Source organism: Aquarana catesbeiana, linkage group LG02 (assembly GCF_042186555.1).
Source record: "Aquarana catesbeiana isolate 2022-GZ linkage group LG02, ASM4218655v1, whole genome shotgun sequence".
Classification (NCBI taxonomy): domain Eukaryota; kingdom Metazoa; phylum Chordata; class Amphibia; order Anura; family Ranidae; genus Aquarana; species Aquarana catesbeiana.
This window is the reverse complement of record NC_133325.1, coordinates 184,774,820-184,791,603: the sequence shown is the minus strand read 5'-3', so window position 1 is coordinate 184,791,603 and position 16,784 is coordinate 184,774,820. Positions and strand designations below refer to the sequence as shown.

The 16,784-nt window shown below is 40.0% G+C and overlaps 1 protein-coding gene across 4 annotated transcripts in view; it reads right to left on the bottom strand.

The window, feature by feature from the left end:
- Window positions 1-2,645: 2,645 nt before the first annotated feature.
- The window catches only part of ITGA7 (integrin subunit alpha 7), a 216,850-nt gene continuing 202,711 nt past the window's right edge, over window positions 2,646-16,784 (bottom strand). For 3 of the 4 annotated variants that reach the window (XM_073614019.1, XM_073614017.1, XM_073614016.1), the window contains one exon: window positions 2,646-7,625. In XM_073614019.1, coding sequence (XP_073470120.1) covers window positions 7,455-7,625 — 171 coding nt within the window. In that variant the 3' untranslated portion in view covers window positions 2,646-7,454. Of the gene's footprint in view, window positions 7,626-13,033; window positions 13,151-16,784 lie in introns of all 4 variants that reach the window. The other variant, XM_073614018.1, reaches the window with a different exon arrangement.

The window sequence follows — 16,784 nt, the reverse complement described above, 5'->3', positions numbered from 1 at the left end:
TCTCATGTCAGAGCTACCCTCCTAAATTCTGGTGTTCTGATGACTAGTGGAGAATAATTAAACATCAGGTGCAGAAGTGGAGAAAGCACAGATTCACAGATGGAACAAAGCAGAAGCAGGGACATCATTACATTATAGCATCTTCAAATCTCAATCTCAATCAACTCTTATGAGAACAGCAGAGAGACAGCAGTACCATAGAATCTCACCCTGCAGACAGAAACTATGTTCCTAACTCCCAACCTGGCCACCCCTTGATCCCATACACATGCTCTACTTTGATCCTTGCCTTATCTATACACCAACTGGATTCAATACCTCACAACCCCCATGTTTTCCTTTTTTTCTCTCTCACTTTCTCTCTTACGTTAAGCACTGTGGCATTTTGTAATCCTGGGTGTCCCCCCCAAGGTAGAACAAGGGCAAATGGCTCCTAATGCCCATTCTTGATCAGCTGACTTATCTATATATCACAATTGTAGAGACACACAGAAAATGCTGATGTCTTGTAAGAAAATATAAGTTGCTTGTTGTCTTTATTTCTAATGGTAACAATAGAGAATATAACTACACTTGTTCTCTTTATCAGTAATGGTTATTTATCTTGGAAAATTATGTAAAAATTATTGTAAAAGAAAAGAATCTCACACAACAGATATGCAGCTACGAAGCCAAAGGCACATGAGGAAGTGCAGTGCTATTTTTCAGGGGGAATTCAAAACAAAAGGAACATCTTCAGGGTGCTGCTTAGGTCCAGTTAACATTTCTAAATGTTCCCTATATAGAAAATCTTCACTTTTGAGTTAGGGTCTACTTCCATAAGTGGAGTGAGAACATGTTAGCATTGCTCAGATGGTCCCTTAGAAGGCCATCTACACAATCCCTTACTTAGGGCAGCCATACATGGATCAAAATTTGGCTGGTTCAGTAGGGACCGGCCAAATTTCGATCCATGTACGGGCAGGCTGATTACCCAACATGCCTGTCGGGTTTTTCCAAAATATTAAGTGCCGCCAGCTACAACCGGCAACACTGATCATTGTATTCTGACAGAGGGAAGTCACCCCGCCATCACAACACAACAACACAGCGGGAGTAATTTCCCCATCCACCTCAAATGTGTGGATTGCAGAATTGGATCTTTTTTTTTTTTTTTTCATTCAACCTGTTAGTTGAATAAAAAAAAAAAAAAAATAATAATGTATGGCCAGCCTCAACCATGATGCTGTTCTTACCAAGTCTGGTAAAAAAAACCACCACAATACATAAAGATGGCCTCACAGTTTTGCTGTCAGCACTAGATAGTTACATAGTTACATAGTAGGCGAGGTTGAAAAAAGAGACAAGTCTATCAAGTCCAACCTATGTGTGATTACGTGTCAGTATTACATTATATATCCCTGTATGTTGCGTTAATTTAGTTGCTTATCTAATAGTTTCTTGAAACTATCGATGCTCCCCGCTGAGACCACCGCCTGTGGAAGGGAATTCCACATCCTTTCCGCTCTTACATTAAAGAACCCTCTACGTAGTTTAAGGTTAAAGCTCCTTTCTTCTCATTTTAATGAGTGGCCACGAGTCTTGTTAAACTCTCTTCTGCGAAAAAGTTTTATTTCTATTGTAGGGTCACCAGTACGGTACTTGTATATTGAAATCATATCCCCTCTCAAGCGTCTCTTCTCCAGAGAGAATAAGTTCAGTGCTCGCAACCTTTCTTCATAACTAAGATCCTCCAGACCCTTTATTAGCTTTGTTGCCCTTCTTTGTATTTGCTCTATTTCCAGTACATCCTTCCTGAGGACTGGTGCCCAGAACTGGACAGCATACTCCAGGTGCGGCCGGACCAGAGTCTTGTAGAGTGGGAGAATTATCGTTTTATCTCTGGAGTTGATCCCCCTTTTAATGCATGCCAATATTCTGTTTGCTTTGTTAGCAGCAGATTGACATTGCATGCCATTGCTGAGCCTATCATCTACTAGGACCCCCAGGTCCTTTTCCATCCTAGATTTCCCCAGAGGTTCTCCCCCCAGTGTATAGATTGCATTCATATTTTTGCCACCCAAATGCATTATTTTACATTTTTCTACATTGAACCTCATCTGCCATGCAGTTGCCCACCCCATTAATTTGTTCAGATCTTTTTGCACAGTTTCCACATCCTGCAGAGAAGTTATTGCCCTGCTTAGCTTAGTATCATCTGCAAATACAGAGATTGAACTGTTTATCCCATCCTCCAGGTCGTTTATGAACAAATTAAACAGGATTGGTCCCAGCACAGAACCCTGGGGAACCCCACTACCCACCCCTGACCATTCCGAGTACGCCCCATTTATCACCACCCTCTGAACTCGCCCTTGTAGCCAGTTTTCAATCCATGTACTCACCCTATGGTCCATGCCAACGGACCTTATTTTGTACAGTAAACATTTATGGGGAACTGTGTCAAATGCTTTTGCAAAATCCAGATACACCACGTCTACGGGCCTTCCTTTATCTAGATGGCAGCTGAAATAAAAATAAGGTACTCTGAATTTGAACTAGACATGTACTCAATATCCCTGCTTCATGGACTGTGGACTACGAATCTAACTTATACCAATCAATTTTCCAGATTGACACACAAAAAAAAACAATACTTCACAAAATTATTGTATAAATATATTTATTTATGTTGCCATATTCTAAAGCTTTTGTATTATTCACATTCATCATGACAATAAAAAAAAAATATTCTCCAATGAGCCAATGTGATTTATTATATGTGGCTATCATAAGTCACATTCAGTGTTGTGGTATCAGCACCTGTTAATACATATACTGCAACATGAAAATGAAGGGACATAACACACTAATGGACAAGGAATATGTCAGAGAAGTCCAGCATCGGATGTCAAGGTTTTTTTGTGGAAATTCATTTTTTTCAATAACAACAAATAATTTGTGGTACAAGTTATGGCAAAAGACCTCAGAACACTAACTATATTTGGATGAAATGTTAGTAAATCCATATGGAAAATATTGTTCTACTTTCAAACACCTTACAGGATACATTCATTGTTGTACAAAGTATACTATACCACCCACCTACATATATGTTATATATTATGGATTCGAGATGAAGACATACTATACAAAGATGTTCTAGCCATTGCGTATGTTAATATAGTTTCATCTCTTTTCTTTTTCCTGCTAGATGTGTCATTGCAGTAAGCTGCTGTAGAGTTAAATGGGGCTGTCTATGGAGGACTTACAGACTAATGCCGTGTACACACAGTCTGAATTTCCGACAACAAATGTTCGATGTGAGCTTGTTGTCAGAAATTCCGACAGTGTGTAGGCTCCATTGGACATTTGTTTTCGGAATTTCCGACAACAAAAATTTGAGAGCTGGTTCTAAAAATTTCCGACAACAAAATCCGTTGTCAGAAATTCCGATTGTGTGTACACAATTCCAACGCACAAAATTCTACGTATGCTCGGAATCAAGCAGAAGAGCCGCACTGACTATTGAACTTCATTTTTCTGGGCTTGTCATATGTGTTGTAGGTCACCACGTTCTTGACGTTCGGAATTTCCGGCAACATTTGTGCGACCGTGTGTATGCACGACAAGTTTGAGCCAACATCCGTCGGAAAAAAATCCAGGATTTTGTTGTCGCAATGTCCGATTGTGTGTACGCGGCATAAGAAGGTGGTCACTTTCAAATCTATTTCAGCTTACTAAGCAAGCACAACCAGCCGAAAAGAGAGAAGCACTGAAAGGATATAGACAAAGCTTGGGGCAGGTGACGACTGTCAAATCTCAGGTTCTTGGTATATATTATATGTGAGTTTAAGGGGGCTGAAGTTTTGGTCTTAAAACTGAACTCTGGGCTAACAGCTAAATACACCTTTGAAATAAATATATGGAAGCTGTCTTACAAGCCAAAGGATTTATATTCCTATCCACCCAATCCTGAGATAGACAATGTAGTTAAGCAACAAAGCCTAATCACTTCTCTGCTCTCAACCACTGACTGAACAGTGAGGTAGCAGCAAGAGACTGATGAAGTAATCTCTATGCTCTCCTTCTGTGAGCATTTTTCTTGTCATAGCATGTGAATGCAGAATAACTGATTGGCCCCAAGTACTGCCCCTTGCTCTCACTGAGTGCTGCTCTATAGTGAATTGCAAGAGGCTAAAATCAAGTAAAATTCCAGTATGTATACTAGCTGCATTTAAAATACATTGAATGCTTTTTTTTTTCAAAACTATATAACTGCATTCATTAGAGTATTTTTAACATCTGCCTGGAGTTCAGCTTTATGAGTATGTAACCTTTAGGTCAAGCACCGTGTATTCAAAGCCAAGGTGCTACTTTTATTTTAAGCAATAGGAGAGATCAGCATACCTATATTTACCCTATGTGAAACTACACAACTACACATTTTGCTTTATTAATACAAACCCTCTTTCATCTCACTTGCTCACCCACTGCCTCAAAGTTTATCCACAATAATCAATTTCTTCTAGGTGCCATGTGCAAAAAATTGGTTACAAAAAGCATATTAACATTTATTCTAGTGGCATATTGACAAGTGAAATGTGCATTCAAGCCAACTTAATTTAAAGAGAGTGCCACATTAGGGTTTGATATTACAATATGGTACCTTCATCCCGAAAATATGAAGGGAAATAGGAAAAAGGCATGGCTACATTTTTTGGTAAGATGATCTACCCAATGGGTCTCCACAGCAGATATATGATATACCTTTATTTTACATGTAATTTGATCTGTATTATATGAATAATGTATGTCTTTCTTTATTTGTAGTCATATGATAATCGCTCTATAAAGCCTTGCATATGTGTATATGTACTATAAAGCTCCTGAAGAAGTGGTAGACATCATCTGCGAAACATGTAGAGCACATTGTAGACGTCACATTTGTGTGACTGTAGAGCCAATGTTTTTTGAGTATCATGTTTGGTTTTAAATATATTTGTATTTTTATACGTATTTTTGTAATAAAATCTTTAAAACTTTTATCTGAGACTGTTATCTTCAGTTGTCATACTGTACTATTAAAGTCCACCCCAAGCCTCCCTTTTCCTATTTCCCTTCATTCAGGCTAACTTACCATTTACTGCATGATGAAGCAGAGCATGCTGGACAGTATAAATAAAGTATTATCCCTTAACCTCCCACACCCCTACTTCTCTTCTACCCCAAAGTCTTTTTCACTGCTGCCACCCCACTCATTATCGCACTTTCTGACCCTAATACTTTGTTCTTCACTCATGCAGTGCAGTACTTGGCTAAGCTCACCTTTGCTCATACAAAGTTATGAGTGGCCACTTGCAGTTCAGGGGCTTAAAATATATTCAAATCTGAATCTTCTGTGCATGCAATGGAAGTCTTGTAAGTTACTTAGTTGGTAAGATTGAATAAAGACAATGATCCATCCAGTTCAACCTGTGTGTGTATATATGTCCATGTCACTACCATTTCCTATTTCCCTGTATAATGTGTTCACTAGATACCCATCTAACATTTTTTTTGCAATTATTGACACAAGTACAAGTTATCATTTTGTGGAGTCATGTACCTGGTAGAGAGGGGTTGGAATTACCTAGTAAGTTACATAACAGGCCAGGATTATTACCAGAAATGCAATAAAAATGGTTCAGGCTAGTTTGAAATTTGAACATATGTGTAAAACCTGTTGAACTACCCTGATGTACCATTTTTACTCTTTAGTATGGTTAACTCACAAGGGAGACTTAGTAAAAGCATATGCTTGTGCAAACAACTGTCCTTTTATTGGGTGTCTCTATGCAAGTGTACTTGGGGCTTGCTCATATTTCATTACTTCGGGTATTTTGAGGAAAAAGTAGAATGGATTTTGTACAATGTGAAGCTAACTCCTTTTGAAATCATGCACACCAGGCCAGCTTTTATTTGTCCTGCATATGTTAACTGAGTATCATGTAATGCCTCTATCAACCAGTTGGGTATTATACATTGTGTGTGAATAATATTTTATGTTGTCCCCTTTGTCTTTGTATTGCTATGCTAAAGTATTTCCATAAATAATTCTAAAAGAGAAAGATGGAAAATAGGTATAGCATGGTACAAGCAAACATGATGCTTCTGTACTGAAACAGAAGGAAGCACAAAGTAGTTCTGAGTATCCTGAAGCTACAGTAGGTCTCAGAAAATCCCTGGGTCTAAAGTTGGTCTCTATTGCTGTTTTCCCATGGTATAAAGTAGTAATCACATTTTAATGACTATGACAAAAATGCAGTTATGAGATAGTTTGGTTTAGAAAATTGGACTTAAGGCACTAAATGGTATACTATTTTTATTCATATTTGTACTGCAACACATTTCAGATCAACTGAGTTCTTCATCAGGACCCTGGTTGTATGGAACAGGTTGTACCACACATTAATACAGCATTATGAAATACTGTTTATTACTTAAAGTTTGGTTCCTTCATTTGCTAACACAGACTGGTACGTTGAACTGGCAAGAAGCAGTGTCCAAAAGACTATCGTATAGTGGACTAGTAGGGAGCAGGGTCCAAAGGACTATCCTATGTTGAGAAGAGTATGGGAATGACTGATTGCAATTAACCCTAATAACTGTGTTCTAGGTCTCTTTTTTGCCTTATCCTGTCTATTTTATCAACTGTTACCTTGACTGAAAAACTGCAGGAAAATTTTCATTACAGTATGACTGAAAGACATATTAACTGGATTGTCATATGGAGAACTTACACTATTCATTTACACTTCTCAGTACCATTCCCAGAGGTACTCCATGAGTGCCCTCATCGTGTAATATAAAACGTTATCTTGGGGTTAAGGTATAAATATTAATCATGCATTCACTCAGTGTAACTGGCTCATCTCCATTATACTTAAACCATTCAAACTTGAGATTTAGCACAGGTCCATACTCTAGACATTGTGTATGTTTGTAAGCCAGTGTTCATACTCTTGCAAATATATACACAGCAAAATATCAAGTTCTTATTGTATAGTAGAAAGAGTCTTAATAATTCATGTGAATATCCAGACATCTGTACATTCCTGAAAGTCTCTGTGGTAAAAGAGTTGCAGGCCACCAGTGATGTTACAGTGTCAGTGTCATTGACTGCTGGAGCAGACCAATTCTCTGGGGGACCCACAAAAGTTTTATATAGTCCTCCTGGGAAACCAACATTATTATTACTCGAAGGAAGTGGCATTAAAACCAACCATGGTTTCTTCACTCCGCAAGCTCTGGCGAGCTGATGTTGCAATATTACGCCAAGGCTGAAATTTCTCCAAATATCATCATTTTTTTATATACAAAAGAGCATAAAACCAAATACAACAAACTAGCCAAAAGTAAAGGATCCAGCCTTCCCATTGCAAGGACTGCTCATAGGAGGGGTCATACCCCATCAGAGAAAGATACCGATGATGTTAGGAATAATTGTTTACAGAGCCATCCTCAGTCCAGTTTGTCACCCAGTCTTTCTTTTTAATGGTCCCTGTCTTCTCCTCCAGAACCATGGGTCTCTCCTCCCGTGGGATCTTCACAGCGTGGTACTGTGGCAGCTTCTCTTGGTAATGCTTCCTCTTAAAAAACCCACACTATAAAGAAAATAGGGCAACATTAGGGAACATGGCAAAGTAATAAGGAACACGGTCCAGCTGTGTTATTGGGTCTGGAATTTGTAGAATATGTTTGAGCTACTGAAATGTTGGAGAGAGGAGTGGACTGTGTTGTCCATAACAACTAATTTTACTTTTCATTAATATGCTAAAAACATGACATAGAAAATTTACTCTGTGCCTGTAAATATTTTATATCCACTTGCAGTCTGCATAACGCCATTATATAGTGGCAAATCGACACTCCTGTGTCGGATCATGTACCTAGCACATGATCCGGCACTTCCAGGTAGAGGGCACGTGTGTGCCACCAGCGCGATGCTTGTGCTGTGATTAGTCACAGCACAAGCCGATCAGCAGGTAGTGGCCAATGACCGCCAGCACCTGCTGATCAGCAAGGAGAAAGACAGACAAGGTAGAGCTCTGTTCTGTCAGCGGGGATGTGCTGGATTTTGTTTCCCTGCAAAGCAGGGAATAAAATCCAGCACATCCCTTAGTAAAAGCATCACATAGTAAACACAAAAACACTTCTTAGGCACACATTTAACCCTTTGATCGCCCTAGATGTTTAATCCCTTCTCAGCCAGTGTCATTAGTACAGTGACAGTGCAAATTTTAGCACTAATCACTGTATTAGTGTCACTGGTTCCCACAAAGTGTCAAAAGTGTCAGTGTCAGATTTTCACTGCAATATCACAATCCCGCTATAAATCGCTGATTGTAGCCTTAACTAGTTTATAAAAAAAAATTCCAGTATATATACCATAGTTTGTAGACACTATAACTTTTGTGCAAACCACTCAATATACGCTTATTGGGATTTTTTTTTCTTACCCAAAAATATGTAGCAGATTACATATTGGCCTAAATTTATTAAGAAATTTGTTTTTAAAATTAGCTTTTTTTGGATATGTTTTATAGCAAAAAGTAATAATTAACTTGCTCCCTAAGCGTTTCCCAAAGCCTGTCCCAACTATATAACTATATATTTTACGTAAAGTACAGTATACCCCTGTAAAATTACATAGGATGGGAAAGCTGGCAGACCCCATGTGTGGAAAATGTAGACGGGTGCTCAGGGAACTTATTCATCTCCTCTGGCGATGCCAAAAGCTCTACCATTACTGGAGTGAAGTCCTCTTGACACTCAATCAAATCTTACAGACGGCTATACCTTTTGACCCAATCTGCGGTTTGAGTGTGTTGGACGATGCGATCGGATGCGATCCTAGAGGAGATGACCAGAACAGCTTTCTCCCGAGCTCTATTTCAGGCTAGAAAGGTTATCCTAATAGGTTGGAAGCCTTCCGCTTCACCGAGCGTAGCCACCTGGGTGACCAATATGAGAATTACCCTCCTTATGGAACGTTATATATACCCGCACAGGGGGAACGCAGACAAGTTTGAGAGACTCTGGGCCCCCTGGCTTGATACACCCAGACTAAGTCTAACTTTTGTGTCTACATAGATGTTTGTTTCTGTTAAAGTGGTTGTAAACCCTTTACAACCACTTTAAACTACAGGCAAGCCTATAATTAGGCTTGCCTGTAGCTACACTGGATATCACCTGTAATGGATAAACCTGCACGGTTTAGGAGATATCACTGTATTTGTATGTGCCTACATCATCGGCACATGCGCACTAAAGCAAACTGAAGCAATGGCACGTACGTGCCGTTGCTTCAGTCGTACTGTGCCTTTCCCGGCGGCTGATGTCATCGCGGCTCCGGCCAATCACATCACCGGAGCCACGATACCCGGAAGTAACCCCCGGGAGAGATGTCGCCGGCTTGAGGGGGAGACGAGGACAGCTGCGGGGGCTATGATCTCAGGTAAGTAATTCATAATGAGCTAGTATGCTATGCATACTAGCTCATTATGCCTTTATCTTGCAGGTTTTTTTTTTCTTTGGGAATTGTTACAAAGGGTTTACAACCACTTTAAATATTCCATTTATTGCAAATCTGGGCTGGAATATGGTACTATTGGCCCGCTGGAGCAAGGCTATGCGGCGAGGCAATGTATTATCTAATGTGGTGTGCATACCTGTTTATTCTATGTGATGTCCAGTATACACTGGATGTTGTTATATTTTCAATAAAACATTTTCTGTTATAAAAAAAAAAAGAAAAGTAAAAAAACTGTTTTTTTTTTTTCAAAATTGTCGTTTTTATGTTTATAGCACAAAAAATAAAAAACCCTGTGGTGATCAAATACCACCGAAAGAAAGCTCTATTTGTTGGGGAAAAAATTACAAATTTCATTTTATTACAGCGTTGCATGACTGCACAGTTGTCAAAGTAATGCAGTGCCGTATAGCAAAAAATGCTCTAGTCATGAATGGGGGTAAATCTTCCAGAGGTCAAGTGGATATAGAAACAGCAACAGTTTGCACAGCTTACATAAACCTCAATTTTATCAGTTTTAGATGGAGAACACAAAAGTTCACTAACCAGGACTAAGCTATTTATTTATCAAAATTCAGTCAACGTGGAGATTTTCAATAATGTAGAGCAGGTATCTTCAAACTTTCTGAAGAAAGGGCCAGTTTACTGTCCTCCAGACTTTAGGGGGGCTGGACAGTGCCCAGTGGGAGTAAACAATGCCTGATCTTTGGTATTAGGTGAAGAAATAGTTGGTGTCGTTTGGGAGAAATAGTGCCCCATTTTTGTTGTCAGTGGAAGGAATTATGCCCCATTGTTGGTGTGAATGGCAGGAAAAATGCCTCAAGGTCAAGGCAAGCAAAGGGCTGCAGTTTGGAGACCACTGATGTAGAGCAAAGAATATTTCCAATATAACCACCAATCAATCTTTGGGTTAATGTGGTAAGATCATTGAAAGCTGAAATCTGATATGTTATACGTTTTTTTTCTCACTGAACAACACTCTTCATTAAAATATGATTATGGTAAATGCTCGACTAAAATATAGCAGTATCTTGTCTTCTCCACCTTCAAGAATATTCACTAATCATCAAGTGGTCAAAGGCACTACAGCTATCATTTGGGAAGGGATGTCCCTCTAATAATAGCCACACATACTGAATAAGATTTTTTTTTAGATTTAATCAAGAATTTGAAATTTATGGGAGTCATTTACTTTAGTGGTGCCTCACAGAATTTCTTTTTTTTATTATTTAATATCAAAATTGGAAAGATATTGTTGAATTATGCCACAAACACACTTTACAACCTCATCAAAAATAATCAAACAATTTTCAGCCTAAATCTCTCTTCCTAAAAATACTGATGGAAGGTGACTGACAATGAGTATGATCATTTTAATTGAAGCACTCGAGTTTTAACCCCTGCAAGGCCACCTTATTGTGATCAGTTATACTTGTTTGCATGCCATATGTTCTGTCCCACTTATATTTTTTCTGTGTTGCAGGTGGAGGTAGTATGCTAACATCTAGTGGAGGTTTTGGGCCACTACAACGTGCTTAGAATGCGATTTTGGTTTCTCCCTCTGTCCTCCCTTCCTGTTTAGTGCTAGTTATTTATTGAAGAGTTAAGCTGCCTGTGGATGGTGCCAAGTCAGCAGGTAGGTGACCATACTATCCAGACGGACTGAGGCTGATTTACTAATGGATTTGAGAGTGTTCACACAATAAAATTGTGTGAAGATTCACTTTAATTATCCAATCGTGTGCAGATAAAATAAGCAAACAGGAATGTTCTTTTCACATGAGTGGATCACTGAAGTGAATTTTCAGACATTTTATTGTGAGAACATTCTCAAATCCCTTAGTGAATCAACCTCATTGTGTCTAAGGAGGTACTGTATATCAATGCAGCCTTTTTAACAGAACACCATATGCATAGCTCCCAACTGTCCCTGATTTAGAGGGACTGTCCCTGATTTGGAACGATGTCCCTCTGTCCCTGATTCCTCCTCATTTGTCCCTCATTTTGGTCTGATGCATATACCTGTATATAAAATGCACTATTTATCTATTAAAAAGTGTTTCCTAGTGCTAAACCTTTCATCTGATTTCTAAATTGTTGCATTTGTGCATTTCAAAAGCCAATATAAAGGAATAGAAGTGTTAAAAAAAAGCACTTGTGGATTTAACTAATAATTATTTTTGTATAATTCTCCTTTAAGGGAGCGTGGCCGGGGGTGTGTCCTATGCCTACATAATTTTGCTAATAGGTGTCCCTCATTTCCATCTCGAAAAGTTGGGAGGTATGCTATATGTTGCAACCCTAAAGTGGTTGTAAACCTTTACAGACCACTTTTACCTACAGGTAAGCCTAGATTAAGGCTTACCTGTAGGTGCAAGAAATATCTCCTAAACTTACATGGTTTAGGAGATATTTCTAAAAGACAGGTACCGATGCCTGCGGCGCATGCGTCGGAGACAACGGTGCGCAGGCGCACTGAGTGTGCCGTCTCTAACAGTGATCCTGCGCGGGAGTGACGTCATCGCGGCTCAGGCCAATCACAGCGCCGGAGCCGCGATACCCGGAAAGAAGATGGACGCTTCGTAGGAGAAAGGACAGCGGTGACATTGCAGGCTCCCTTGTCAGGTAAGTGACACATAATGGGCTACTATGAGATGTATATTAGCCCATTATGCTTTACCTTTGCAGGGAAACAAAGAGGAAGTAAATTCATCAGGGTTTACTTCCTCTTAAAGGGTTCATTTATAAAGCACTATACATATGTGATTAGCACTCCACTGACTTTAAAGTCCTGAAACCAGAAGAACGCTAAGTGCAATCTTCTGGATGGAAGCAAAGAATGGAAAAACAGGGATGAGCCTTGTCAAGGCCTTCCAAAGTCATGTGACTGGCCTCTTCTGGGCCAACACAACTTGCATTTTATGAATATGCTGGGATGTGGACTAATCTTGCAGAATACAGTTGATATACACTCTCTATTACAAATGTTCCCTAGGTGTACACTCTTTACAACTGGAAGTTTACTTCTTTTAGTGATGCTTTTATGATACACAGATGAATCATATAAGAAAAGTGGACAGTACCTTAGCATGCCTATGCATGGGAGAAACATGCAAGACAGTGGTTACTAGAACACAATACACTAGTATCACTGGCACTGAACACTGCATCCGCTTCTAACAACTGTTTATACGAGGATCTGTGTGAGTAGGCTTACACTTTAGTTTTTGGCTGGCATACAGCATGCATTAATTCAGGAAACACGATAAACGTATTTAAACCCCAAGAGATCCATTACTAAATATTAAATATTAATAAACACGCAAGTCTGTTGAACAAAAAATCATCTCCACCCTGAATAATATTTGCAAGCAAATCACACTGCAGCATTACAACTAGGTTAGTTTTAAACACCAGCACGTGATTAGGATATAAAGAATATTATGCAGCATTTCATAACACACTCGTGCTGGATGTTACCAGCTAGAAATCCTCCTCGGCCTGCCTCTGTGCCTCGGAGGGCTGTACCCCCAATTGCGCCCGATAGTAGTTTGTTCTATACTTGGCCTCTGCAGACTCTCTCTTGAAGAAACCACACTGGAAGTAATAGGTGAAGACAGCAGTGAGCTAAAGTTTGGATGCCTAAGTTCTGTGTTTATCTGTATTGCTTAGCATGAGGATTCAGTGTGATATGCTGAACAGAAACAAAGAATACCAAAGAGAATTAGAACAAGATGGATATAAGATTTTTATCACATGTTGAGATGTGTTTTACCCTACTACATATGAGCTGTGAGGCTGCTGATAAGACTAACCCCTGGGATCCATAAATCAACCTAAAGCAACAAAGAAGGCTAAGGCTAAGTTCACTTAGGAAACAAAACGTCACATACAGGAACATCACCTGCAGGAAAAAAAAATGTATTTAATATTTTTTCCATAGGAACCTCCAAAGCACTGAATCCACAATGAGGGGGTGGGGTTCATATTTGCACAATGTTACATATTACAACCTCAATACGAGGGTAACATGGTACATATAGGTGGGGTTAATCTTTGAAGCCCATCTCTAAAAGAAAAAGAAAAAAAATCTTTTTTCTATTGGACTGCCCTTGCATTGCAAGGGTTATATTCTTATTTAGGTCTAGGGGACAGGAAAAAGCAGTTTTACTTACCCGATCCTCCACTCTCCCGGCTGCTGGCACTCTCCTCTTCTCCTCTACACTACAGCAGTGTTCTCCAAGGGCTGTTAGGCTCTGCATTGGACTTGATGATGTCAGAGGACCTATGACTGCCGGAGCATAGGGGAAAGGAGGCTGTGGGGCTCAATCTTACAGTCTGGAGGGAGATCGGGTGAGTAAAACTGCTTTTTGCAGTCCCTTAGATATAAAGGAGAATTTAACCATTGCAGTGAAGAGAAAGAGAGAAGACAAAGTGCAAAAACAAAAACCTCTAAGTGTAGTAATAGAGTAAAAACATGAATTTATTGTAAAAAAAAAACAAAAAAAACCTCTCTATAATGTTGCACTCACATACAGGGAATAGACTCAACATTTGTTTATTTATTTCAGGTACTTGTATAGCGCCGTCAGTTTATGCAGCGCTTTACATATGTATTGCACATTCACATCAGTCCCTACCCTCAAGTTTATGGGGCACTGTATCAAATGCTTTTGCAAATCCAGATACACCACATCTACGGGTCTTCCTTTATCTAGATGGCAACTCAACTCCTCATAGAAGGTTAATAGATTGGTTTGGCAAGAACGATTCTTCATTAATCCATGCTGATTACCACTAATGATACCATTTTCATTACTAAAATCTTGTATATAGTCCCTTATCATCCCCTCCAAGAACTTGCATACTATTGATGTTAGGCTAACTGGTCTGTATCTCCCAGAGATGTATTTTGGGCCCTTTTTAAATATTGGTACTACATTGGCTTTTCTCCAATCCGCTGGTACCATTCCAGTCAGTAGACTCAGTAAAAATTAGGAACAATGGTCTGGCAATTACTTGACCGAGTTCCCTAAGTACCCTCGGGTGCAACCCATCTGGTCCCAGTGATTTATTAATGTTAAGTTTCCCAAATCTAATTCTAATTCTGTCCTCTGTGCTTCCTGTGATGTGTCATGAGGATAAACACTGCAGTTTTGGTTACTGAAGCCCCCCTCATGAAGAATGAGGAGAAGAATAAATTAAATACCTTTGCCATCTCCCCATCCTTTGTAACCAGATGTCCTTCCTCATTCCTTATTTGGCCAATATGGTCTGTCCTCCCTTTTTTACTGTTTACATACTTAAAGAATTTCTTGGGATTTTTTTTGCTCTGCTCCACTATGTGTCTTTCGTGTTCTATCTTAGCCTCCCTAATTGCACCCTTACAATTCTTGTTGCATTCTTTAAAAAGTCTGAATGCCAATGATGATCCCTCAACCTTGTATTTTTTGAAGGCCTTCTCTTTTGCTTTTAAAAGCATTTTTACATTGGAGTTAAGCCATCAAGGACTTTTGATCACTCTTTTAAATGTATTACCCAATGGGATGCACTGGCTAATGCCCTTATTTAATATGCTCTTAAAGTGACCCCATCTTTCCTCCATGTTCTGTGTTCCTATGATTTTATCCCAATTTTTGCCTTCTAGCAAGGTTCATAGTTTAGGGAAGTTGGCTCTTTTGAAATTCAGTGTCTTTGTATTCCCCTTATGTTTCCTATTTGTGTGGTTTATACTGAAGCCAATTGACCTGTGATCGCTGTTTCCTAAATTGCCCTGTATTTCCACATCCATGATCAGGTCTGTATTGTTAGTAATCAGTAGATCTAGTAACGCTTTATTTCTAGTTGGTGCGTCTACCATCTGAGCCATGAAATTGTCCTGCAAGACATTTAGGAACTGGTGAGCCTTAGACAAATGCATGGTTCCCTCCGCTCAGTCTGTCTTGATAATTAAAATCCCCCATTATGATAACACTTCCCATCCTTGCTGCTAATCCAACTTGTGATAGGAAAATCTATCTCCCCCTCCTCCCTCAGGTTAGGGGGCCTATAGCATACTCCCAGTATTATCTTCCCCTTAGCTTCATCCCTTTGGAGCTCTACCCATAAGGATTCCACCTCCTCCCTAGCTCCCTTAGTGATGTCATCTCTCACATTCACTTGTACATTATTCTTGATATATAGACATACCCCTCCCCCTTTCTTACCCTTTCTATCCCTGCGATAAAGGGTATACCCTTGAATGGTTGCCAGCCAATCATGAGAGCTGCTGAACCAGGTCTCTGAAATTCCCACAAAATCCAAATCTTCCTCGTACAAAAGTATCTCTAGTTCACCCATCTTGTCCGCCAGGCTCCTGGCATTGGTGAACATGCCACGTAGTTTAGACCGATCCTATACTATCCTCCTATTGGGTGTTCTGAGATTGCAACTCAGACTTGCTATAGTCAACCTACCACTAATGCCCCCAATACTACCCTCTGGACTATGTTCCGCGCTGATTATCTCTACCCTCCCCCTCATCGCCTAGTTTAAAAACCCCTCTAACTTTTTGGCCATCTTGACTCCCAGCAGATCTGCACCCTTCTCATTTAGGTGCAGTCCGTCTCTTCTATAGTACTGGTGAACGACTGAGAAGTCGGCTCAGTCCTCCAATCCACCCAAATATCTCCTTACTACACCAGCTCCTCAGCCACTTGTTTACTTCCCTAATCTCCCTCTGCCTTTCTGGTGTGGCTCAAGGTACCGGTAGTATTCCTGAGAATACTACCTTGGAGGTCCTTTTCGTCAATTTAGCTCCCAAGTCCCTATATTCGTTCTTTAGGACACTCCATCTGCCTCTGACTTTGTCGTTGGTGCCAATGTGCACCATGACAGCCGGTTCTTCCCCAGCCCCTCCCAGTAATCTGTCCACCAGATCGGTGATGTGCCGAACCAGTGACCCTTTTGCTGCTAGGCGAAAGTGCTATCTACTACACCTCTGTGCCACCCATCAGGCAAACCTTTCAGCCTCTGGAAATCAGGCTCAGACAGGCTCTGTGATCCTCCCTGCAGTGAAGGCCATGGCATCTGAGAAGTTAATAACTACCGGCCACTGTCAGGCTCTATTCACACTTGTGCGATTTTTCAAGCGACATCAAAGTCGCATGGCAAGTCGCAGCACATTCTTTTCAATGGCACCTATTCAAATTGGTGTGACTTACAGTCGCAGTGACTTTGAAAAGGTGCCCGC